The sequence below is a fragment of the Rhineura floridana genome, chromosome 6 (genome assembly GCF_030035675.1).
Source record: "Rhineura floridana isolate rRhiFlo1 chromosome 6, rRhiFlo1.hap2, whole genome shotgun sequence".
Lineage (NCBI taxonomy): Eukaryota > Metazoa > Chordata > Lepidosauria > Squamata > Rhineuridae > Rhineura > Rhineura floridana.
Window position 1 is genome coordinate 49,671,745 of NC_084485.1, and position 27,069 is coordinate 49,698,813.

The 27,069-nt window shown below is 43.5% G+C and overlaps 1 protein-coding gene across 3 annotated transcripts in view; it reads left to right on the top strand.

The window, feature by feature from the left end:
• LOC133387288 (ubiquinol-cytochrome-c reductase complex assembly factor 1) overlaps positions 1-27,069 on the top strand; it is an 88,262-nt gene that overhangs the window by 57,954 nt on the left and 3,239 nt on the right. For all 3 annotated transcript variants that reach the window (XM_061631773.1, XM_061631772.1, XM_061631774.1), the window contains one exon: positions 26,236-26,313. In XM_061631773.1, the coding sequence (XP_061487757.1) occupies positions 26,236-26,313 (78 nt within the window). The remainder of the gene's footprint in view (positions 1-26,235; positions 26,314-27,069) is intronic.

Below are 27,069 nucleotides of genomic sequence, written 5' to 3' on the forward strand. Positions count from 1 at the left end.
GCAGGTCCATCAGGAAGATGCCATTGTTGCCCCACGAACTGCATGTCCACGCATGCCTGCTATTGAGGGCCTTGCCCTCCATGTCTGACCACAGCAGACAACCCAAGGCTACCGAGGCCTCAACTGCATGTCCTCACATGCCTGCCACTGAGGGCCTTGCCCTCCATGTCTGACCACAGCAGACGACCCAAGGCTACCGAGGCCTCAACTGCATGTCCTCACATGCCTGCCACTGAGGGCCTTGCCCTTCGTGTCTGACCACAGCAGACGAACAGAGGCTATTGTGGCCTCAACTGCATGTCCTCATATGTCTTGCCCTTCAGTAACCAAGGTAATTCCCATCCAGGGGAATGACCACCACCTGCAGAACCTTCCGCCCTGAACCCTGCTGGAACAACATGGGTAGGAGACCATTCCAGTGCATACTCTGTCGACCCAGCCACCAAACTGTGGCCCACCATCAGAGGCTCAGCTGTGAACCAATGTGCGTTTGCGGCCAGCCTATGAGATCATGCCATGGCTGCAGAGTAGGCTGCGCGTCTGCTCCATCCCCATCCAGCAACCTGCCAAAACAGAAACAATCGTGAACAGTTGGGTCGCGGACCTTCAGACTCGCCCCCAGGGTGAATGTATTCCATGCGCCCCCTACTTCCACCTCCTGACGGCGTGCACCTGCATATGCCAAAACCAAATAGACCATCCCAGGTAGGCAATTCCACTGCCGGGTAGGCAACCCCCATTCCGGAGAAGCATGTCCCTCAAACCCCCATGGGTCTGCTCCCAGGCACTGCGACACTAGACTGAAACTTTATAAGGGAAGATCCCTCCCCCTGAATATCAGGCAACCAGGCCTGTAGCTTCAGGCCAAAAACACTATGACGCCGTCATGGGGAAGTGTCCAGTCCAGGGGGAAGGTAAAATAATGTGGACTGACTCTTGTACCCCTGGTCTGCCTGGAAGTCTGACCTGGCCCCCAAACACCCTCGCCCCCCATCCGGAAGGCTCCAAATTAAGTGTGAGGGCCGCTACATGCAACTGCTGAGCTTTGAAGCATGATGGTCACAGGGCACCTCCCTGATCAACAATCCCTGGCGGGTCAGGTGAACATGGAGGAGGAGGATAAGGGGTATGGGGGTGTGCATGGGCCAGCTGGCCAGCACATGACATATCCCAAGACATCTGAATGGTCCTAAAGGCCCCCTGCCAGCCTACCTTGCGACACACTGACAGACAAGCTACACTCCTACCATCTGTGATGAATTCCAGCACGTAATTCATAGGAATAGGCCACACTTTGCATAGCCCCTGCCAGCCCCTAACTCCCAGGAATCCCCTCCTGCCCTCTGATAGCTGGTGAGCATGCTGGGGCAGCAGATAGGCATATGGCCATCTCTGACTCCCGACTAGCTGAGTCGGTCCTTCCTCTAACTGAAACACCATTGACGCGCCGCAGGAAAGGAGGGGGCCACACCACAGGTTGGCGCATAAGGCAGCCAAAAACTTTGAACTTGTGGTAAGGCTGTGAAATCCCTGTTATGGCGCCATAACCCCCACCGTAGAGGGCCCCCAACACCTGAAGGGCAGGAAGCAAACACCTTCCCCAGCCCCTGAAAACTCCAGGATCTTGATCTGCAACAGTTCAAGCTTTTCCAGGGCAGCCTGCAGCCCTGGGTCCAAAAGTCAGTCTTAATACCCTGGAAGGTGAACACTGGGGCAGGATCTTCCCTTTCCCCAGCTGCCCAAGGAACCCCCCAGTTCATAGCTATGCTATAAACTGTGCCATCAGGTGCTAACATGCACCCAAAGTCTGCCCTACCCGTGAACTGTAAATCATGAAAGTAGAGCCCCACTGCTTCTGAGCCCTCTCGTCTCCTGACTGTCCCTTCCAAGAAGGGGCTGAAGTGCTCCATGCAAGAATACAGCAGCCCCTAGGTAATGCTCTGCTGCATAGTTGACTTAAAGGGCAAAACTCAGCAGCTCAAAATCCACCGTGTGTAACAGCCGGCAATGCAGGCAGATTAGCTGTCACACTTGCCCGTAAGGCATCACTGACTGACCCCACTTGTATGACGGATGGTGAATCAGGTAGACTTTGCCCACTACCACTTTGGGCACTATACGGGGGGGGGCACTGAGAGAGCAGAGGTAGGGGATGATGGGAAGGGGCCAATAACCCTGCCCAACTGTATGTCTTCATCAATTGTCCCCTGGACCAGTGCGTCCATAGGATCCGGAAAACCGCATAATAAAGAAAAAACACATCATAAAATGAGTCTCCCCATAACTGGGCAGTCTGCAAGCAAGGTCCATAGCCCTCGAGCGTAGCTGGGAAGGGACACTTTTCTCGAGCAGCCTCTGCTGGGGGCTGCTTCCCACAGCAGGTTCGTATTCAGCAGTTATTAGATGGCATGGAGTTAAGCAATGTCATCTTCTAATGTCTGCAGATCATGACTCTTAAAAGCACAGGACTAGAGGCCTGTAAAAAAGGTGGGCACCTTATCTACAGACCAGTTTGTAAACTAGCTAAAGAGAAGATGCAAGCAAATGTGCAGCCTGCACGTGATTAATTCCATTATGTTTAAATAATTTACTCAGAGAAATATGAATTGGACCAATTCTATGCATACTCACTTATGAGAAAATCCCCGAGTGTATCGTTACTTCTTCCCCTGGAAGGGTGCATGTGATTGCACACATACAGCAGAATCCTATGTGTGTTTACTCAGAATATCACAGATTAAATGGGTTTTAGGACAGAGGTTTATGGGACTTAACTGATGGAAAGGTTCATATATTCTTACCTGGGTTTTGAAGAACGTATTTTTTTGGGGGGGGGGAGAAGCTTGACAGTGAAAAAAGGGGGTATGAGTTCCCTTTGCATTTTGGAGTTGAGGTAGTTTTGGAGGTGAGGTTGCAGCACTAACTGGGGTCCCTACTGGCTCCTGCCGCCTCCTTTCTGTCTCCAGCTGCCCCCCACCCTCCTCAAAAAGCCTCTGCTCTTTGTAATTACATTGCATTGCTCCAATCCAAATGGCTGCTACGTTATGACAGAGCATCTTTCTAGGTTATTCTGCAAAAGAAGTGGCGGCCACAGGCAGCAGGAGGGTGAAATTTAAAAGAGGATTAAATTTAAAAGAGGATTAGACAAATTCATGGAGGACAGGGCTATCAATGGCTACTAGCCATGATGGCTGTGCTCTGCCACCCTAGTCAGAGGCAGTATGCTTCTGAAAACCAGTTGCCGGAAGCCTCAGGAGAGGAGAGTGTTCTTGCACTCGGGTCCTGCTTGCGGGCTTCCCCCAGGCACCTGGTTGGCCACTGTGAGAACAGGATGCTGGACTAGATGGGCCACTGGCCTGATCCAGCAGGTTCTACTTATGTTCTTATGTTCTTAACCCATGGCTGCTAAGCTCTGGAGGAAACCAGGTTAGGGAAGGCTGACTTATAATCATAAGATCACCTAGCTTTTCACTTTCATAAACTGTTGTGGTACCTCAGTTTGGTTCTTCAGCTGAATCCCTTTTTAAACAGTATTGTCACACATTGTATCACATTGATTCACCATTCTGTGCAGTGAGGACCCAAAACTTTTTGCTGCCTAAAGACAAGCCCAAATGGCACTCCCTCCTTCCCTCCACATACATACATTACAGCCAACACTGATATCCCACCCTTCTGTTGCATTTTCAGTTCTCAGGGAAGTGAACATCAGGGATTAAAATAATTATATATATCCCACAGGAATTAAATGATTGACAACAAAATTAAGCAGCTGTTTTTTAAACAAAAACAAAAACACTCAACTAAATTATACTGAATGGTTTTGATGTTCAAACAAAAAATCAACCACCTGAATTTCCCACTATCCAGGGATCTGCAGTTCTGACTCATTTAAACTTCAGATGCATTTTCCATCTCCACTGCATATTAACATATCCTCCTGCTAGGATACTTTGAAAAAATGGATTAAATGCTAGCTTGCTCTTTATAGTTCCATGGGTAGATCGAGATAATGAAGCAGCTGCCTTTTTATGAACAGCCACAGAGAATCAACAGGACTAATCAAGTAGTTTGGGGACCAGAATCTTTATTAACCTCATTGCCATGCTTGAAATTCTCACTGATGCACAGGATGGTGCTTTCAAGATAAACCAAGAAGCCAACCAAGTAATTAAAAAGAAGCTGGTAAAGATCCCTGGCTGGCACTCATTGCATGATTAACAATCAAACAACAAAGCACTAGTTTAGATCTTATTTTACGGAGTGCAAGGGCTGAAAAAGACCTCTTGATGGCAACTGGGAAGAATAGCATAAGCAGGCTGATCCTTTCTATGCTACTTAGAAGTAATTCTCACCGTATTCAGTGGGCCTTATTTATTCTCTAAGTGTGCTTAGGAATGCAACCATAAATCTTCCTTACACCACCTCGCCGCGGCTGAAAGTCCTCCCGCGCCTGGCCGCCGCCGGAAGTCCTCACGTGTCTCGTCGCAGCTGCAAGGCCGGCCCATCAAAGGCCTCGCCGTGGCCAGAAGGCCTCCCATGCCTCGCCGCAGCCAGAAGGCCCCCCGCGTCCCGCCGCCGCCGCTGCCCCCGCAAGGCTGGTGCACCAAAGGTCCCGCCGCAGCCGGAAGGCCCTGCCGCGGCCGGAAGGTCACCCGCGCCTCGCCCGCGCCGGGAGGCTCCCCGCACCACGCAGCAGCCGCCGCCAAAATTCATAGGAGGGCGGGAGGCTGGTGGAGTGGCCTTAAATGGCCTTCAGCTGCCCCGCCTCCTTCCTGTGTGTCACGATGGCGTGCCGGCGCGCCACGTGCACACACGCCCACCCGATGGCGGCCTGGGCTTCGGCTGTGGCCGCAAACACGCCCCTTTGCCCGGAACTACCGGGCACGGAACAGGATTCTACTAAGAGTAGTTGACCCACAGTTAATAATAAGATAAGAGCAAAGATTCGGTTCATACCTGTGAAAATTAGAAAGAAGGTATCTACTATCTAAGGTCTACCAGTTTGTAGGACCCATAGATCCACAAGGATATGGTGTAGCTAAGCCATTTCCTTTCAATATACCTCTTCTTGCTAACAGAGTGTGGATTGTATAACGTATGTAAAGCCCTAAGTCCTTGTTCTTTTTGTATGTAGAGGTCTGGCACTTGCTTTTTAATCTATGTATCAAGGCCAGAATATGATGTCATTCTTAGCTTTATACATATTTTTCTGAATTTTCACATACAGAAAAATACAAATATAATGTTAATATTGCCTGAGAACATTTGTTACTCTCAGCAAATAGGGAAGTCTGATTCCATAGTTTTCCTGTTCTATTAATAATAATAAAAATATGCTCTTTAAAGCAGAAGGACTCCTTCTTATGCTAAGAATTCCTGGCAGAGAAGGTAAAACTGCCTCAAATAAATGAATGTTCGTTCCATAATGGTGCTAATGCTTTTCTAGGCCAAAAGGGAGACTGCATCCCATGAACCTTGCTAATCCAATTTGATTTTGTTTGAGATCTATTAATTTTTACATACAAGTATAAATTGGTCATTTCATATCAACAAATTATTTATTATTCATAGATCCAGTAGCATGGGTGACAAGGACATTCATCTTTACATTTACAAAGAAATCTCATTTAGACACAAGCTTTATGAAGAGTTTATTAGAAAGTCCACAGTTAACTGGAATACTTTTGAAAGATAACTAATGCTGAAGAAAATGAAACCTGGATAATATTTTGGCAAGGCAAGTGAAATATGGCAACCTGCTTTCATAGCTGGCAATGTGTAGAGAAAATGGATGTTAAAATTATATATTTCAGATCTAGCAGCTTTGTTTAGTTTTAGAACATGTCATCTGGTGTTACAGATAGATGTAAGGATATCATGGTTTGAACCAATGCAATCTATTCCATTTTCTCTTCAAATTTATGCTCATTCCCATTTTAAATGGTATATTAATTCATAGGCCAGTTGTTAAAATGGTTGCAGTCTGAATCTCAGCTGCAAAGTTTTAGGACCCTTTAACCTGGGCTCCTTTAGCACTCTTGATTGTTGGCAAGAGTTGGGAACCAAAACTTGACACAGCTGTAAAAACAGAAAGAAAGCCTTTGGCCTCAGCAATTCTACTGGTGCAGGCAGATTTTGTATATAAATTTTACTCTGCCCCTAGAACTAATGAAGTCAGTTTCTTTTGGTGGTTATGCAGCCAGGTGTGTCCAGTTTTGTGGCTAACCAGTGTTCTTTACTTAATTTTTCCACTTGTGACGTTTCTACCAAACTTTAAAACAAGCATGAAAATTGGCTTGAAGCAGTGATTTAAAGTATTAATAGAAACACTAGGCTCAATAAAATATTTCCTTTTGATCCTGCTCTGCCCTTATCTCTGCCTTGTGTCTTACAGGCATGAGATGTCTAATTTGTCAGATACTCAATCATTTTTGTGAGTGAAAGCCAGGCACAGAACCTGAAAATGCAAATTAACGTTCTACCTAAACAAAAATTTAATCTGGTCAGGTAGGTGCTAGAAAAATAAAACATAAAATATCTGAACTGCAAAAAAGAAAAAAGAAACTTGTATGTGTTGATAGGTGTAAATGAGTGAGATACAGGCCTGGTTTAGATTATTTTCTCTGCTTATTAAACTGAGGCGTACGTTGGAATGGAATATTCTGCCTTGTCACAAAGCTTGTAACTATAGTTTTCCAATTCAGACAAAATGGGAGACTCTTTGTTTTCATCACAAATTGCTGTGAAGAGGTTCGTGCATGGGCAAAAGGCTCTTGCATATCTCAGTGTAATAAACTGAACGATGTTCATTTGAATGTGACCTTAGGCCTTTTTGCCAATCTGTATTTTAGGATTTTAGAAGCCTGCTGTGGGATTATGCATATCCTGCCCCTCCCTTGAATTTTCCTTGACACACTGCCTTGACACACTCACACCACTTTGGTGTCCCACCTTCCTGGTTTTCCAGAAATATATCAAGTATCTCTTGAATTTCCCAACTCCCATTCAGCTGATCCCCCATAATGCTTCTGAACTTTTGATTTAAAATCTTTTTTATCAAAGTGAATTTTGGTGCATCCATGGGTTGATGATTGTGGGATGTAATACCAAACAAGAGAGAAGATTCTCTAACCTACGGCAGTTAGGTTAAGCCCTAGTTAATTTTTATGTTTGCTCCAGGCCTTAGAGATGTTAGCTGCTCCTTAAAACTTCAAAACTCTTACTTTCTATGCAGAAACTTAAATACTGTGGAAAACATGAGTTAAGATCCCACTTGAAATAAGCATTCCTAATGGCAAATAAACATCTTTCTAACAAAAACTTTGCCTTCAAGTTGGACGGACACTCTCATCCCACAGCATACAAGACTTGTTTGTTCAGTGTAAAATGTTGATTTGTAGCTGAGCCTGTTTTAAAAGCTTTACAAGATGATAGGAGCAGGAAGAGGCTGTCCAGCTCAACATGCCAACCGCATTTTAATTTATCTTAATCCCACCTTCCTGCTTTCCCACCAGACCACTCAGGCCCCTCCTTTTCCAGAAACACATCTAAGTGTCTCTTGAATTCGTTTATTGGCCTTGCACTGTGGAGTACAATGAAGTCTTTGTTATATTTAAGGGAGAGCTATTTATACACAGGAGCCCCTATTCTATATTCAGTTACTCTGCATTGGTTCAGTTGAAGTTTACTGGGATTACTTCACATTATACTAGAGAAGCTGAAAGAGGAATCTTGCCTGATATTCTACAATTAATTGAAATAAAACTCATGCCCCCTCCTTTCTTTTTTCCTCGCCATCAGTACATTTAGGCTTCACTTGTAGTAACAGTAGCTGAAATACTAAAGGCTGGTATACAAATCATTGTCTTAATCTATTTCATAGATGTTACATTTTCAGTTCAGAAGGATCTCTCCCAGCAACAAACAAAATTTCATGACAGCAAGGAAAGGAACTCAGAACCATATAGCTGATAGTTGATTGCTAGTTTCCGATGCTTGCCTGTGTTTTAGTGGGATAATTACATTGGCGACATTCACATATCACAATAAGCCAGGGTTGCTGACTCCTCAGGAATAAGCAGTGTGCTGGTGCGTGCTGCCCAATCGTTCCCACTTTCTCATGCCAGGAGAGGAGCAAAATATCAGGAAGCCTCAATTAAGCTTGCTTTTATGACATCCGAACCCAGGATCCTAGTTTGTTGTTCCTTGCCATGCCAGAATCACTAGCTAGCCTTAAACCATAACAGTCCATGGCATGGTAGCAATATACCAGGATCCTGGGTTCAGACACCATAGGAAGTCAAGCTTAATTGAGGCTTCCTGGTTGGCTTCTCCTGCTTGTGCTGGGGCGGAGTGAAGTGGGAACTGTCGAGCAGCATGCATCAGCACTCTACCCATTCCTGATAAACCATAATAAAGCCAGCAGTCCTGGCTTATTGTGACATGAAAACACAACCACTGTGTTCTCTGTTGTTCACTACTAGTTTCTGACAGTTTCTGACAGTGAAAGACCAGATCAATGCATAGAAACAATAGCATAGTAGCAACTTTAAATCCCAACTCTGTGGAAACCTTTCCATGTGGTCAGTTAGCAATGCAGATCTGGAGACTTATCACCCCAGAAAGTAAAGCAAGGGCGGGGGGTAAGTTTAACAAGATGAACATTTGTATCCATGCAGTGGTTAGAGATGTGAAGACTCAGGGGAAAAATGGAAAAATTTGGTGGGGAACTGTGTGGGTTTTTTTCTGTCTACCCCCCCCCCCCAAATGGAAAGGTTTTGGACTATGATATGTGAAAGGATATAGAAGCTTGTTTCAATTTGGGCAAACCTTCAGTTTCTAAATATGATGACATATACGAAGAAGCAGAAACTGAGAGTGATAGCTCAGAAAAGGAGACTGATTAAATTTCATGTAGTATTCAAGTCTTCGTTTTCCACCCTCTTTCTCAGCTGTTTCTTTATGTCTGCTTCACACTGTGGAGGACTAGAGAAGACATACTAATTTCCAGAATACATAATAATTTTCTTTTTTAACTATACTGTTGATGGTTTTATCTGTTATTGTTTTTTGCCTACTCCTCATAAACTGGCAAAACAAAAGAGATGCTAGGTTCCTTACAGTTCAATAGCTTGTAGCTCCATTTGTAATATTTTTTTAAAAAAGTAAATTTGTAATTATTGTCTGAATAAATGGTACCTTTAATATACCAAACCTAAATTACTTTTAATATATCAAAAACGATAAGTTTTTTTTAATTGCATTTTAGAAATGTGTTTTTAAATTTGTATATTTGTTTTTAATGTTTTTAATTGTTGTAAATTGCCCAGAGAGCTTCGGCTATGGGGCAATATACATATGCCATCAAATAAATAAATAAATAAGTTATACATAATATATTTATGTACCTAAAGTAACAAAGTGACTTTGATCTGTAAAAAGGTGCTAAAAATAAGTATTGTATGTTTTTCAAATTGTTCCCAAATTTCTGTTTTTTTATTGGGGGGAAGAGAACAGGAAAAAAGAGTTTTTTTCCCATGGCTTCAAAATTTCTAGAAATTTTACATGATTAGCAGTGATCCTCAACACATGACAACAGAGTGCATGAAGCCCTCTACCTAGTACCATTTAAAACAGTGGTAGGGTGACTGCTTGTGTGTGAGAATTTGGCCATTATTTGACAGCCAGTGTGGTATAGGTGTTCAAGTGTTAAGACTAGGACCCGAAAGATCAGGGTCCAAATCCCCACTCAGCCGTGAACCTTACTGGGTGACTTTAGGTCAGTCATTAATCTACCTCACAGTGTTGTTATAAGGATGAGATTGGGAGGGGAAGACTCATGTATGCCATCATGATCTACTTGGAGGAAAGGTAGGGTATATATGTACAAATAAATAAATGAAATATAATTTTTCACTTGCCACATTTTAAATTCATTGGTTCCTCTTCTGATCTTACTAGGACATTTGTAACTCTTCAGTGATGAAGTGCCCCTATAGATCCCTATGTACTAGCAGTTCTATTATACAAGACTAAACTACATCTTCACTATTATTGATTTAATATTACAGCTGTTCTGTCAACTTGACTAAATACAGAAATTATTTTCTGATTCCTCTGTTGAGCCCATGATGGTCCTCCTTTGCTTCAGCCCCAAGATCATAGTCCTGGTCTTACGTTATTCCCCATGTATTTACTAAACCCCTGGTGGAAGAGCAGGGTGTCGTAATTGGCCCTGACCTCTCCACATTTGCTGGTCCCACCCCTCAACCTTCACAATATTCACATCTCACAGATGAGAATAGGCCCTGCAATGTACACAACTTTGTAGATGTAGGGCCAGTATGAGTGATTAGAAACCATGTTCACACATACACATAGAAAGCTGCCTTATACAGAGTCACGCTGTTGATCCATCTTACTCAGTATTGTCCACGCTGACTGGCTGTCCAGTGTTTCAAGCAGGGAATCTTTCCCAGCCCCACCTGACAAGGCCGGGGATTGAACCTGGGGCCTTCTGTGTGAAAAGCAGATGCTCTACTACTGAGCTGCTTCCCTTTCCCCCCCCCATTAGTATAGCAGTTTTCATGTTCTGTCCCAACATGAGGTTGGAGGACAAGTACCGCTACCTTCTACATATACTTTGAAAACATGGACTGAATCATGAGAGGAAAGTTCATGTGTATGATTCTTAGTGCATCCTACTCTGCATCCCATGTTTAGCTTGTCTGGCTAAAGAAACCTAATCTAATGTTAGATGTGGCATGTAGCTAAATCTCATAATTCAAAATGCTGTCCTCAGTCTGTTGTATGGATGTTGGGGCAGAACACCCTTGGCTTTTTGATCTGGGTGCCAAAAATGCCAGTCAGAAGCCTACAGATCTGCCCTGACTACAAATATTCTGTTGGTATATTTACTATGGGAATGGCAATTCACACACTAGAGTTGCAGCTCCTGAGCACGTACAGGAGATGGTAGGTCAAAAAAAAAGAAGAGGGGGAGTGCGCTGTGTGCATTGTTGGCTCATAGGTTGTATTCTGAACTTCTGTTTCTTACAATTCTATCTTTTGTACTACTCTTCTCTTACTTGTGGTCAGAAGCTATAATGTTCATTAGTAGAGCCAAGACAGCTGAATCAGTAAGTCAGTATGGCTGAGGGTGGCTTATATAGATTTCTTGGAATCATCTCCACCCAAAGCCACATATTTATCTGAAACAGACATCAATTTCATGCTTCAAAAGGTCAGTTCCTAGTAGCGGGAAGATGGGCTGGTATAAGCAGTGGCGGGTAGCTCATTGGTTGCTGTGAAAAGGCTTTTCACTGGTAATATGTCTATGAAAGTTCAAATAGAATTTACATCATCTGCAGATTATGGGAAGTCGTAGCTGCCTTGGAGATTTAGCTACAGGGTTGTGTTTCTCATACTTTTTCTGATCACCCTGGGGTCTACTAACCTAGTACCAGGGTGTCATGATTCAGCCAATGCCATAAAAACCTTCCCTTGACCCTCCTTCTCTATTATTTTGCCCTCACTTCTTTTTTCTCCCCCTCCTAAAGTTTTTGGACCTCTTTTGCATTTCTCCAACAATTCTCCAGTTGCTCCCGATCAATCAAGCTTTTGATCTGCTCCTTCAACTGAAACAGATATAATCTGGGTTTCGAATTACCTTCACTGTGCTATGATTTATGTATGCCTCCTATTGTAAGGGCTTCACATGGATCATCATCTTCTGCTTTTTTTTTTTCATTCTCTGGTTCTATTACTTTCCAGATCTACTCGTATCTTTTTCATTGTTCCTCCACAGTTTCTGTTACTGATTCTTCCTACTTTCTGCTGTTATGTTCTGAATCTACTACTTCTTTTCACCTTATACTGTATATTCATTTTTCCCTGCTCTCTTCTTCCTTCTTTTGACCTCCAGTACCATTTATATGCTGATGACCTTTAGCTCTGATGTTCTCTGTCTGACCTTCAGAAATGTTAGTTGGCCAGAAGAGTGCTTATTTTCCACTGACTTTTTTTTACCTCCAAAATAGATTTTGTAGCAGACATAGCCAGTTAAGATGATACCAACCCATAGTTCTTGGAAAACTTGAGTGTGGTACAAAAGAGAGTGCATATGCATTGTCATCCACTTTTATAAACCTCTGATGTGCCCCCCCAAAGAAACCTCAAACACTAGCCCCATGCAGTGAATCACAACACGAGGGCAATGCAGCACATGGTCCACTTCTGCACAGTTGTGTTTAAAGAAATGGTAGCACCACTGCTTTAGTGTGTGGATGTGGCCATCTCGTTCTTCACCTTTTCCAGGTTTGTGGTGCCTTTTTTTGAGATGGGATAACCAGATTTACTCATTTGCCTTCTATATTCTGTTTAAACTTTTTTTTGATACCCCCAAAAAAGCTTGCTGCTTTTGTCTCTCTCTTCACTCCTCTGGTACCCTTATCATCTGTCAATGCAAAATTACATCCTCCCTTTCCTGACTGCACTCTTTCCCACTTTCTGTTCCCTATCATTGAAATACTTCCCAATATCTACCTTACTACTTCTGTTGGTACACTGAAGCTCCTGATGAAACTTTGCCTCTTCATTTTCACAGCTAATTGATCTCAAAGATCTGCCTTTTCTCTCCCCACTCTCTTTAGGGTGTTCTCTACCTCACTGATCTTTAGCAGGTGGGATGGGACCTGCTACAGAGTGTTAGGACTCTGTAGAAGAACTAGAACAAGTATTACAACTATGAAGTATTTGCCAAAATCTCCAATTCTGCCCTTCAAATTTTGAATACAGTTTTTGAAATTCATATTCAAATCTGCAAATCATTTAGCATCTGGATTTCATTTTAGTAGGTTTCAAAAATCTGATAAGATTGAAAATGGAAATGGACTGCCTTACAGCGACCCTATGAATAGAGTTTTCATGGTAAGCAGCATTCAGAGGGGGTTTACCATTGCCTCCCTCTGAGGCTGAGAGGCAGTGACTGGCCAAAGGTCATCCATTGAGCTTCATGGCTGTGTGGGGATTCGAACCCTGGTCTCCCAGGTCGTAAGTCCACCACCTTAACCACTATACCACACTGGCTCTCCTCATAAGGTTACAACTGTTAATATTGTGGAATCTCAATAACATTGCTCATTATAAGCAGTTAAAACATGCATGGGCAAATGTTTTGTCTTGAGAGATTCATATGGTATGGATGTTGTATGATGGGCAGGCTCAGTCCCCACACTGGGATGATACCACCTATTTGGCAGCCAGGACAGGTTCCAGCCTGGGTGATGGCCTCAGCAGTAGCAGCCAAAGAGACAAGTGGCTGGCCTGTGATTTGGCTCTTCAGTGAAGGCACCCACCTCTGTAGTGGAGTTCGCCAAAATGACAAAACTCAGGGAGCATGCCCAATATGAGTGTGTGTGCGTGTGCGCAGAGTGACTTCAGGCACCTGCTTTGCACCTGTGTGGCTTGCCAGGCCAGCTTTATAAGAGAACAGGAAGGAGGCTGAAGAGGAGATTGTTCAGCTCTCTTGACCACTGAACCAGAGGGCCAGGAATGAGCTGGGTGGAGGAGCTGGGTTATTCTCAAGGGTTAGAAAATATCTCCCATTGGCTGGATATGACACGCAGACCACTATTTACCCACCTCTGACTTAAACGCTAATAATGTTTCCAGCAAACCATCAAATACTGGCAAGTTCAACAAGATGTAAAATATCAATTGTTAAATATAAAATTTGCTAGCAAATACCTGGATGTACAGGTAATATCTGGTAAATTAGAATTCACAGAAGAATATTTTAAGGTATATCTATAGAAGCAAATAAATTCATAGAATCATAGAATAGTAGAGTTGGAAGGGGCCTATAGGGCCATTGAGTCCACCCCCTGCTCATTGCAGGAATCCAAATTTAAGCATACCCAACAGGTGGCTGTCCAGCTGCCACTTGAATACCTCCAGTGTTGGGGAGCCCACCACCTCCCGAGGTAATTAGTTCCATTGTCGTACTGCTCTAACAGGAAGTTTTTCCTCATGTTAAGTTTATTTTTTTTATTTTATTTTATTACATTTTTAGACCGCCCTATAGCAATAAGCTCCCAGGGCGGTGTACAGCATAATAAAACAGGTTAAAATACAAGTGGATGTAAATACAATACACAATAAAACATAATTAAAATTTTTCAATTTTAAATTCAAATTAAAAGTTGAAATCTGGCTTCCTGTAACTTGAGCCCATTATTCCGTGTCCTGAACTCTAGAATGATTGAGATGAGTTCCTGGCCGTCCTCTATGTGACAACCTTTCAAGTACTTGAAGAGTGCTATCATATCTCCCCTCAGTCTTCTCTTCTCAAGGCTAAACATGCCCAGTTCTTTCAGTCTCTCCTCACAGGGCTTTGTTTCCAGTCCTCTGATCCTCCTTGTTGCCTTCCTCTGATGCAGTTTATCTGCATCCTTCTTAAACAACAGTGTCCAGAACTGGAAGTAGTACTCAAGATAACCAGTACTGAATAGAGGGAAAGTAGTACTTCACATGATTTGGAAATTATACTTCTGGTAATGCAGCCTAAAATAGTATCTGCCTTTTTTGCAGCCACACTGCACTGTTGGCTCTTATTCGGCTTGTGATCAACAACAATTCCAGGATCCTTCTCGCGTAATATTGCTGAGCCAAGTCTTCCCCATCTTACAACTGTGCATTTTTTTTCTAGGTGTAGAATTTTGGACTCATCCCTATTAAATTTCATTCTATTGTTTTCAGCCCAGTGCTCCAGCCTATCAAGATCACTTTGAATTTTGTTTCTGTCTTCCAGCGTATTAGCTATCCCTCCCAATTTTAAATTTGATTTGCATTCCCTGCACCTACTTATCCAAGTCATTAATAAATATGTTAAAGAGCGCTGGACCCAGGACTGATCCCTATGATACCCCACTCGTTACCTCCCCACACTTGGAGAAGAACCATTGATAAGCAGTCTTTGAGTACAATTCTGTAGCCAACTGTGGATCCACCTATAATTGTTCCATCCAGCCCACATTTAGCTAGCTTTCTAATCAGAGTATCATGGGGCACTTTGTCAAAAGCTTTGCTGAAGCCGAGATATATTATGTCCACAGCCTTCCCACAATCTCTCTGTGAGGTTACCCAATCAAAAAATGAGATAAGATTAGTCTAGCAGGATTTGTTCTTGACAAATCTATGTTGGATTTACCAGACTGAAGTTCAGTTATGTTATTATTGGGGTGTCACCTAAAAAGTTTATCATTAAATAGGTCATATAATATCCAGATAACATACAGAACACCACCTGTCAAGCTTATATCCTAATTGCCTATATTGCCCATCTATAAAATATAGCATGTAGAATAATGTATAACATTGAAAAATAAACCTCCACACTGGGAAGTAAGCAGTTACTTCTGAAAAAAAATGAGTGGCAACCAATGTGTCATACATTGATCCCATTTCTGTCTTTCTCCTGTGCATGGAAAGATATCAGGTGGGTAAGTAGCTCCACCTAGTGGTTGAAGGCAGAAGAGCACTGTTGATTTTTGCAGGAACTTCCTGTTCTGTGTAGCTCCCAGCTCAGTTCTCTTCTGCCTTCACACATAACGGTTGATCGCTCTCTCTGCTCTGTGCAGGCCTGTATATTTGTCTTCTGTATTTGTCTTACATCTTTTGTGTTTTTCCTCCTTCCAACCTTACCTTTCCCCCATTTCAAAAAAAAAAAAATCCCCCCTTCCTCCCCCAGAGCCCTTCCGCGGCACGAGGCAAACTAAGAAAGGGATTCCCCTCCCTTCCTCCACCAGAACTGTGCAGGGGTGGGAAGTTTGTTTGGGGCACTAACGGGGGAATTTAATGGCCTGGACTGGCTCACTACCGCCGCTGTCGACCGTTCACACACACCTCATGCCGAACTCATTAACAGAGGAGACGGGAATCTAGCAGCAGCGTTTTCAACACATTGACGCTCCATTCCCGCCTCACAGAAGCAGTGCTCACTGCGCAAACCCCAGGAGGAGTCCTCCTTCATCCTTTGAACCCAGTGGTGCGGACTCGCCCGCAACAGCCGCAACAAGGCGCGCCAGTCCTCCCCCCACCAAAGCTTCAGCGGGAACGTAGACGGCATGTAGCGTCCAGCCCCCATAAGACCCGCTGAACAGTTGCACCATGGGGAAAGCAACCTGCAAATCCGACAGGCCGGAGAAGAGGCCCAAGCTGCTGCCTCCCAAAGTAGGAGCAGCGCCACCACCGTTACCCAGACAGGCCTTAGGGCCTTCCTTTGCGCCAAACACCCAGATGGAGACAGCCATGCCCCACCCCTCTTCTGGCAGGCTGGAGGTGACTGAGGCAATGAATGTAGCGGGCAGGGTGGCTTCCGACGGCGCGGTGCCCATGGCTAGCAGGCAGACCACCCAGGCCAGGCAGGCTCCTGCTGATCATACTGCAGATGGGGGGGAGGGACTCACACAGCACTACTTTCAGGACTCGAAGAGACCAAGAGTCACTGTCTGAGGAAGAAGGCATACAAGCCCTCCCTGGCTTGGATTCAGTTTTTTCTACCAGATCCTCACCTGAGGATTTAATGGGTTTTCCAGACACATCTACCTCTTACCAGACCATCCATGTTACAGAAGGGGAAGTATCCCAGCCCCCCTTCTTCTCCCCCTGCTCAACAATTGCAAGGAGAGACATATCATTCTTGTTGTGCACACACTCATCCTCTTCAACTACATTTATCAGATCACATGCTTCAACAGTTGAAGGATCAGCTCAGGGCTTCCCTTTTAGTGGATTTGGCCAGGGATCTATCAGGCACAGCACCTCCCTAGTGACACACAGGGAGTGCAGGGTTCTTCCTCAGCCATCCCATCATCATCAAACCCACAGCCTCTTGCAGCACACAGTTCACCTAACCCTTACGCTGCCACTCAAGGTAGACACGTTCACCCTCCAGGGGAGACGCCTGCTGACCCAGACAATCAACTGATTTAGATGAAGAGGACTGGGGAGTCAGAATCAGAAGAGATTTCAAGCAACAGAATCTTCCAAGAGTCCCATTTCCTCCTCCACTTATGCAAGGCAATGGATGCCCTCAGCTTACACTCCCTTGACAACCCTCCAGTTCCATCAATGTCCAGGGTCCTGACAGTGTGTCCAGACCCAAAGCCTAAATCCAGGGTGCTCAAACTCCCAACATTACTGCCTAAAGTGATCAAATCCGAATATGATGTCCCTTTACAGTTCAAGAAGTTGGTGTCAACTGCTAACAAATTCTATACACTGGAACAGCAGATTATGGACCAGCTGAAAGTCCCGCTAGTAGATGCGCCCATAGTTAATCTTCTAAATCCATTGTTGTATCCTAAGGACTCAGATGCTCACCTTAAGGATGCGACAGAACTCAAACTAGATCAAGGCCTTAGAAGGGTGCATGAGGCTAGTGCACTTTCCATCAGACTTTCCTGTCTTCGCAAGAGCTTCTCTCTTATGGCTAGAGGACTTTCTGGACGGCCCACAATAGGACCCTGCCAGAGCACGCAAATCCTTTTTAAAAGTCTCCTGGGCAGTGACCTTCATGGCAGATGCATCCATGGACGCCATGCAATTTGCAGCAAGGTCATTAGCAGCGGGCGTCTTCCCCCTTAGAACCCTATGGCTGCGTCACTGGGAAGCAGATGTCACAGCTCTTTCTAACCTCGCTTTGGAACCCTACATGGGAGGTAAGTTATTTGGTGATGAGGCCTTAGCAGGCTTCTTGGAATCCAAGGACAAGAAGAAATCTATGCCCTCCTCCAAGAAGAAGGAGGACAGAAGGCTGTTTCAAAGAGCCTTTCACTCATATTCAAAGTCACAGTCCTTTCAGAATTCTAGGACATCAGGATGAGCGAGAGACACCCGCACCAATCACCCCTTCTGGTACAGACAACGCTCGCAGACAAAGTGCCAACCATACGTTCCCAATAGACAGGGGTTCGGAGCCCAGGCACAAGGGAACAGTCACCAGTTCTGATGCCAGCATGTGGTGGGAGGACACCTCCAATGCTTTGCTCAGCGTTGGAGGGACACATCATCGGACCAATGGGTATTACGCACCATCAGAAATGGTTTGAGGCTGGAATTTACATTCCCCCCTCCAACAAGATTTGTCCCATCCCCTTTCTCAGCGACTCAGGACAAGAGAGCAAGAACCCTCCAAGCAATTTCCCATCTGCTCCGAATATCAGCAATAGAGCCTGTCCCGGCAGGGGAAATTACTCAATTTTCTTTACTGTTGCAAAAAAAGATGGGTCATTCTGGGTGGTACTCAACCTCAAGAACCTGAATAAATACATTCAATACCGCAAGTACTGCATGGACACTTTGCTGACAATCAAGGAGGCGCTGAGAAAAGGGGACATCCTCTCATCAATTGACTTGAAGGAAGCCTACACGCACATCCCCATCTTCCCCCCCAGACACTATCCCAGGTTCGCAGTGGGGGACAACCATTTAGTACAGGGCCATGCCCTTTGGCCTGTCGTCTGCTCCCAGGGTATTCACAAAGATCGTGGTTGCCCTGGTAGCCCACCTCAGGACGCAAGGAATCTACATATTCCCTTACATGGATGACTTCCTCATTGAGTCCCCATCATTAAGCAAGGCCTGGGAGGATCTACACATCGCCTTAGCCTGCTTGAAGGATCATGGCTTTCTAATCAACCAAAACAAGAGTCAGTTAGTTCCTTCCCGCTGCATTGTACATCTGGGGGCCACTATAGACTCACAACAGGGGACAATACGGCTGGCACAAGACAGGATCAACAAGATATGCACTGCGGTATCACAGCTTATGACTTCTGCATCAGCAGACCTCATGCAGCTGGCCTCAGTGCTGAGGTTGATGGTAGCAGCTTTCCAAACGATGCCTTGGGCACATCATCACTCTCGCCCCCTGCAGTGGGCGTTATTACCATTCCAGAATGAGATAGCAGCCAGGCAGCATCGGAAAGTGTTATTGTCACCGGCAGTTCGGCAGTCCTTAAGGTGGTGGGCACACAAACCCAGTCTACTCAGGGGAGTACCATTCCACGATCCCCCACATAGAGTGATCACATCGGATGCCAGCCTATCAGGCTGTGGCACCATCTGCAAAGGTCAGATGGTGCAAGGAACATGGTCACAGGAGGATGCCTGTCATCCAATCAATGTACTGGAACTCCAGGCGATCTGCCTGGCACTGACACACTTCACAAGCACTGTACAGTTGGGAGCGCTCGTCAGGACAGACAACGTTTCCACCAAAGGTCATTTAAATCGTTTGGGGGGCATGCACTCTCCCATTCTCCAGAGAGAAGCCTCATTCATCTTCCAGTGGGCGGAAGAACATCTGGAGTCATTCACAGTGGAATACACCAGACGGAAGGACAACAGTCAAGCAGACTGGTTGAGTCGGGAGAAAGTACATCAAGGGAAATGGAAGCTACATCCTCTGACTTTTCAGGCAATACTGGCACGCTTCAGCAGAATCAAAGTAGACCCTTTCACCTCTAGTCTCAACCGCCAGGTAAAGAGATTCTTCGCCAGGTACAAGACACTGGAGGCAGAGGGAATAGATGCTCTCATAGCCCAGTGGCCTCTAGGTCAGTTGTATGCCTTTCTGCCTCTCCCGATCCTTTCCAAAGTGCTCCAGAAAATCCCAGCCGAACAGGCAATAATTCTGCTGGTGGCTCCTTGGTGGCCAAGGACACCTTGGTTTCCGGAATTCATCAACCTAGTGGTCGCTCCCCCATGGAGAATCCCTCTCAGGGACAATCTGTTGTTGCAGGGACGTTTTCTCCATCCGGATGCCGGCTGGGTGGCTCTTCATGTGTGGAAATTGAATGGAAACTTTTCTTGAAGAAAGGCATTCCGGGGCAAGTTGTGCAGATAATAATGGCCTCCAGGCACCCTTCTACTGTTCGAATATATGAGGCCACATGGAAAGCCTTCGTATCTTAGTCGCAGAAACAAGGCGTAAATCCAAGTAAGACAGGTATTAAAGAAATCCTCTCATTCCTGCTGCAAGGCTTAACGATGGGACTCAGACCAAACACTGTCGGATGCCAGGCTTAAACTTTGTTGTCAATCCTATCTAAGTTCCCCGAAAAACCATTGGGTTCTCATCCATTCCTGAAGCATTTCCTTTGGGGGGCAACAATATCGGCACCACCTACAGTCCATCGTTTCCCAACTTGGGACCTACACAAGGTCTTAATGGCTCTGCAGAAACCTCCCTTTGAGCCCTTAAGTCAAGTTCCTCTCCGTTTGCTATCCTTTAAAGTCCTGTTCCTTGTGGCCATTACTTTGGCCCGCCATGTGTCTGAGTCTTATCTGTAGATAAGAATTTCTGTGTTTTTCATAAGGATAAGGTAGTATTTCACACTGTACCTTCTTTTCATCCTGTTCTATCTACCTTTCACTGTCCACAAGAGTTAGTGCTCCCTTCCTTCTGCCCTAAGCCTGTGCACCCCACGGAAAAGGCATGGCACTCACTGGACGTGACAAGAGCCTTAAAAGTATATCTATCCAAAACTAAGCCTTTTTGTAAGACAGATTTCCTTATTTGTTTCATTTCATGCAGCTTCAATGGGTAACAAGGTTTCAACCTCCACCCTAGGTAGGTGGATCAAGGCATGTATTACCTTGACATACACTTCACTCTGACTGACGCGACCAGCCAGGATAGTGGCTCATTCCACTAGAGCAGCAGCCACAACAGCAGCACTCTTGAGAAATGTTTCACTAACAGAGATATGTAGAGCAGCCACATGGGCCACTCCCAATATGTTTATTAGACATTACAAGATTAATACATATGCATCCGCAGAAGTGGCCTTTGGGAGGAGAGTGCTACCGCATGTCTTCTCTGACTGTCAATGAATTCAGCCCAGCTGTATTCCCACCCTACATGGGTCAGCTTTGGTATGTCCTACCTGATATCATCTTCCATGCACAGGAGAAGAGACTTTGGTCTTACTGTGAAAATGGTCTTCTCTGTGCATGTCAAAGATGATATCAGGGCCACTTCCTAGGAGGGCTGGGCTGCAACCATGGATACCTTGTAGGCCTCTTGCAGAGAGTGTATGAGTGCTGTTGCTTGACGTTTCATGTCATGCTTCCTGTCAGTGCTCTCAATACTAGTTAGCTTGTCATCAAGAACTGAGGTGGGAGCTACACAGAACAGGAAGTTTCTGCAAAAATCAACAGTGCTCTTCTGCCGCTAGGTGGAGCTACTTAATCACCTGATATCATCTTTGACATGCACAGAGAAGACCGTTTTCATGGTAAGACCAAAAGTCTCTTTCCTATAATACTTTATTAGTTTAACTATGTGTGAAATTCAAGCTCTTATCTAACCATTCCCTCAAAGATGTTATAAACTTTCACATTCTCTTGTCACTGCCAGACCCATTAATTTAAAGGAGAAAACTGAGTATGTGCTTAACTCTCTGTCACTAAAATCTACAGGCTTAACAGTGCTTAACCATAGCTAGATTGAACTGTACGTCTGCAAGTTTGAAGCTCACCTAGAAAAACTAGCAAATGTTCTTGATATTTTAGCACTGGCAATCTTTCTTTTTTATGTTGTGACTTCTTTGCTTCAAATTAAGAACTAAGCCACTGCTATCCCCCCCCCCCAAAAAAAAATTAGGAAGAAAAATATTTGTCTGATTTCAGAAGTTATCAAATGAACACTTTGCCATAAAGTGTCCTTTGAATATATTTGTTCAATAGAACTGAACAAACTTTCTGGAGATTTGCAAAGGCAGAAACTGTTGCATTGGTAGAACATAAATCTTTTACAACTGGGGTACAATATATTTACATAATCTATAAACATTTAAAAATTAAGAATTCTCCAAGATTCTGGACATCTTACTATGTAACTTTTTTGTGGTTCACTTTCCTTTTTTTCCTTTTAGTCAAGGGCAGAAATAGGGCAGAGAAGTAATTTTTATTCACTTCAGAAAGGTTATAGTAATAAAGGAACTCTTGTTAACATCGGAGAGCATGGCAGCCAGGAGTTTTCACAGTCTGGCATTGTTTATTTTACCAGCAATTTGGAACCTTCTGCACTCTTAAAATATTGGCAAGAAAATATTTAACTGTTAACTGTTTTGTGGCAAGCATGAAAATGATGCCCTGGATAGGAGGAGGGTTTAAGGGAGCTGAGCTTTATTTGATCTAGAAATCTCTTTGCTTTTGAGAGGCAGGGAAAACACAAAATCCTGCAGTGTATATGACTATATTTCAAGGTTAAATATGAAACTTCCACTTTTACAAATGCAAAGTTCGAATGCAACAGGCACAGCATGGGTTATGGGCAAACTTGATAATGTAACTAGGCACTGAACTTAGTATCAGATATAAGAAAAACGTATTTGACTCCAGAAGACATTAGGTGAAAACATTTATCATAAAGTATACAGAAGTATCAATAAAGTATAAACTGTGATTGCTAGGGCTTGTTCCCATAACAATAAGCCATAGTTTATTGATATGGGAACAAACCATAGTAAGCCTTGGGCTCCCTGCTCTCTTCTCCTCTTCTGGTCCAGCTGTGAGGAGGCAATGTGATAAAAACTTTCATTTCCATTTTTGATTAACAGAAGTTCAGCATTGCATCAAACCCCTATACTGTAGTTAATCTTAGCTATCGTTTATTGAAACATGCCAGCTTCATGCCAGGTTTGAAGTTGGCTTGTTTCAATAAATCATAGTTAAGGTTAACCACAGTTTGTTCAGATTTAGTTGTAAAGAAAAACTGTAGTTAATAAAAAAATGGAAGTGAAAGCTTCCAGTCTCCTCACTGCCATGCCAGAGGAAGAGAGTGAGGGGGGGAGGGGGAGTGTGTGAGGCTGAAGTTGTATTATGTATGAACTGAATACAACTAAGGTGTCCCTTGGTTTTGTGTTTGGTAGATACTGTACTAAGAAACTAAATGAATTATAAATGAGTACCATTGAATTTCTTACACTGAGAGACTGGGAACATTAGTTAGACTTCAATTCTCTACAGGTTTACCTCAGAATCTCTAAGTCCACTTAAAATTTACTGGAACTTACTTCTGAGAAACATGCTTAGGATTGCACTCTTTCTTTCTAAGGTAACCCAGAAAGGTAAATCTCAGTGGCCTTATGTGCAGCTATACTTTTAGAATTACTGTTGGGTTTTTGGATAATAACTTTTAGTCTATACCTTTCAGTAAAATTCTGGAGATCTCAGACCCATAGTATTTGCTGCTTGTTCCTCCTAGGAATCCTCAGTTATTTTGAACCAAAGCAGGCACTGGGGTATTGATAGCCTGCTCTTGACAAAGTGTGGAGAAGCTTAAGCTTCAGGAGAAATCCAGTGGCTATTAGTAGCGTTAGGACTGAATAGCAATTTAAAATTCTCTAGTGCCCTTGACATTTGAGACAAACGTGTCAGTGAAGTCATTTCTCTTGAAAGTGAGGTGTTGAGATTTGCAGTTGAGAAGCGGGATTGAGAAAATAATATTTCTAAAGAATTAAACTTCTTTTAAGTTTATTTACTTATTTTAATGAAATGGTGTTTATTATTAACCAGTTTCCTCCAAATACTGTCATAGCCTTCTTTAAAAATGTGATGTTATCCAGGATATTGCCCCCCCCAATGCAAGAGTCATATTTTTATTTATTGCCATGTTTGTTTAGCTTTGTTACCTCCATATTAATATCTTTCTTAAAGCTGCTGCTTTTTGCTTTTCTATAGTGAGCTGCTCCCCTAGGGAGGCAGAGTCCAGGACCTGTCCCTGTAATGGTGCTGTTTATTTTCTTTGTCCCCTTGCGATTGCCTGCTGTAACATTTGTAGTATGTGTTAAGTAATCCTTAAGGTAACATTTTTATTATGTCATAAAAATGCATGGCAAATGTATTATAACTCATGGAATATGCTTGTTTTAAAAATGGAATAATAATGTATTGTGTTACATGAGAGCTGCTCCCCCTTATTAGAGTATAGAAATACTGCTTATTTAGGAGTATGGTCTGTTGAGAAAAGCCATGGACTCTGACATGCCCAGAAAGTACAAGCCTGGTTGGCTAAAAGTGACATCATAGTTTATGTACTCAATAAAAAAATAATTATTACAGAGGTTGCAGTCATCATTTAACCTGTGATTTCTTTCATTTAGCACTTTTTTCATTAAACATTCAGTAATAGCCCAATGACCAAATCTTGATGGCCTATAAAATATATGCATGAATTTTCATAGTTTATATGAATGGAAAAATATGAGTAACTGACATAAAAGAACCTTTTCCTTGTGGTTCCCTTGTATGCATGTATTATAAAAATAAAGTTATAAAGTGTGTGTGTGTGTGTACTGCCTTCAAGTCGATTCCAACTTACGGCGACCCTATGAATAGGGTTTTCATGGTAAGCAGTATTCAGAGGGGGGTTACCATTGCCTTTCTCTGAGGCAATGCTTAATAGCAGTTTAATGGAGGACTGTATATAAGCCATAGGTTTGATAGTATGACACAAACTAATTAGCTGTTTGAGGGGGAAATTATTACAAGGCAGTAACCACAGGGCTATATGCATATTAATAGGGCTTTGATAACATCACTGATGAAGCGTTACTGGTTTCTTTTATCAAAGTGCTGAGATTTGTGTATGGTGTATTCATGACTTTCCTTTGTGTGGCAGATTCTGCAGCTGATGGCCCAGCATGATCTCTGGGGGCTACACATTGAAATCCTGCTGTTTCTCTCTTTGATCAGCCTGTTTGCTATCCCTTTCACTTACCATAGAGGTGGCTTAATAGTAATCTGTAGCCCTCCAGATGTTGCTGGATTCCAGCTCCCATCAGCTGTAGCTACCACGGAAGTTGTATATCAAGCAACTTCTGGAGGGCCACTGGTATCCTGCCCCTGATCTCTACTGTCCCTGTTGTGTTCTGCTAGTGGTTGCATTTTATTGCTTGTTTTTTATCTGAAACATTTGATATCGTATGGTATTTCCTATACCAAAGTATTATATATATTCAGTATGCAGTGTGGAATAGCAGTTATATCCTGGAAGAGACACTTCCCACAATAGTTCTGTTCAAAAGTATGGTGTATTGCCCATGCATCTTGAATGTATGCTGAGTTTGGTGTTGAACAAGAATCTCCTCTCTGCCTCTGTGTCTCAAGGCTCTAGTGTGAAATTCTTCTGTTCAGATATACTGTTCCTTCCCACCAAGCCCTGACCAGCACGGGTGATTATTCTGCTGTATCTAGATGTGAGTTAGGATAGGAGAGTGACTATAAATATAAATAAAAATGTTTCGTTTTGATATTTTTAAAAGCTTTTCTTTTTAATACGTTTTAGACTGCTTTTAGTGTTCTTGTTTGCCAGCCTGAGCTCCTTCTGGAAGGAAAGGTGGGATAGAATCATAGAATCATAGAGTTGGAAGGGGCCTTGTAGGCCATCGAGTCCAACCCCCTGCTCACAGCAGGAAATCCAAAGCTAGAGCATCTCCTGCAGATAGCTGTCCAGCCTCTGCTTGAAGACATCCAGTGAAGGGGATCCCACCACCTCCCTAGGCAGTCGGTTCCATTGCCGAACTGCCCTTACTGTCAAGAAGTTCCTTCTAATGTCCAATCTGAATCTACGCTCCTGCAACTTAAAACCATTAGACCTAGTCCTACCCTCTGGGGCAGCAGAGAACAAATCTGTACCCTCCTCTATGTGACAGCCCTTCAGGTACTTAAAGAGTGCAATCATGTCACCCCTCAGCCTTCTCTTCACCAGACTGAACATGCCAAGTTCCTTCAACCTTTCCTCATAAGACTTGTTCTCCATACCGGCTATCGTCCTCGTCGTCCTCTTCTGAACCCGCTCCAACTTGTCTATATCTTTCTTAAAATGAGGCGCCCAGAACTGAACGCAGTATTCCAGATGAGGCCTGACTAATGCAGAATATAGTGGGACTATTACTTGCCTCGACCTGGAAACTATAGCTCTGTTTATGCAGCCCAAACCCGCATTTGCCTTTTTTGCCGCAGCATCACACTGCTGGGTCATGTTCAACTTGCGATCCACTACAATTCCAAGGTCCTTCTCACACGCACTACTGCTAAGCCGGGTATTTCCCATCCTGTACCCGTGCATTTTGTTTAATAAATAAATAATACATGTCTGATTTCCCCCCATACTAATACTAATTCCCCCATACCAATACTGACTGCTGTTTTGTTTTTCAGATTGATTCTGTTGCCCTGAAGTCAAGTATGAGAACCATGACAGAAATTTTCTATGGAGCTCTTTTTGGATATGATGAGGTAATTCTAGCATATGTAGACAAGATAAATGGCAGGTGTATGTGCTATCAAAGGTTAGTATTGGTTTTGTGCTGAATAAACTGTGTTTTTGAACTGTATAGGATGGTTATGCCAATGAAGTATGTGCACGTGTTTGCTTTTCTTGGATAATTCTGCTAATCATAAGGAGGGGATGAAGCTAGGGACTGTGGTGTGGTCACGAAGTTGCTTATTCCCATAGCATGCTGCATGATAGTGGGGAATGTAGTGTTAAATTGTTCATAAGTGACATGAATCTGGGTAAAGGTTTTGTGCCTAGCGCAGACTTTCACACAACTTACATGTTTTTTATTTTTTTATTTATTATTTGATTTATATCCCACCCTTCCTCCCAGCAGGAGCCCAGGGCAGCAAACAAAAGCACTAAAAACACTTTAAAACATCATAAAAACAGACCTTAAAATACATTAAAACAAAACAACTTTAAAAACATTTTTAAAAGCTTTTAAAACATTATTTTTTAAAAAGTTAAAAAACATATTGTTTAAAAAAAGGTTTTTAAAAAAACATATTAAAAAGCAATTCCAACACAGGCTGGGATAGGTCTCAACTTAAAATGCTTATCGAAAGAGGAAAGTCTTCAAAAGGCGCCAAAAAGATAACAGAGCTGGCGCTTGCCTAATATTTCTGTGTATGTACTGCCTTCAAGTCAATTCTGACTTATAGCGACCCTACGAATAGGGTTTTCATGAGGCTGAGAGGCAGTGACTGGCCCAA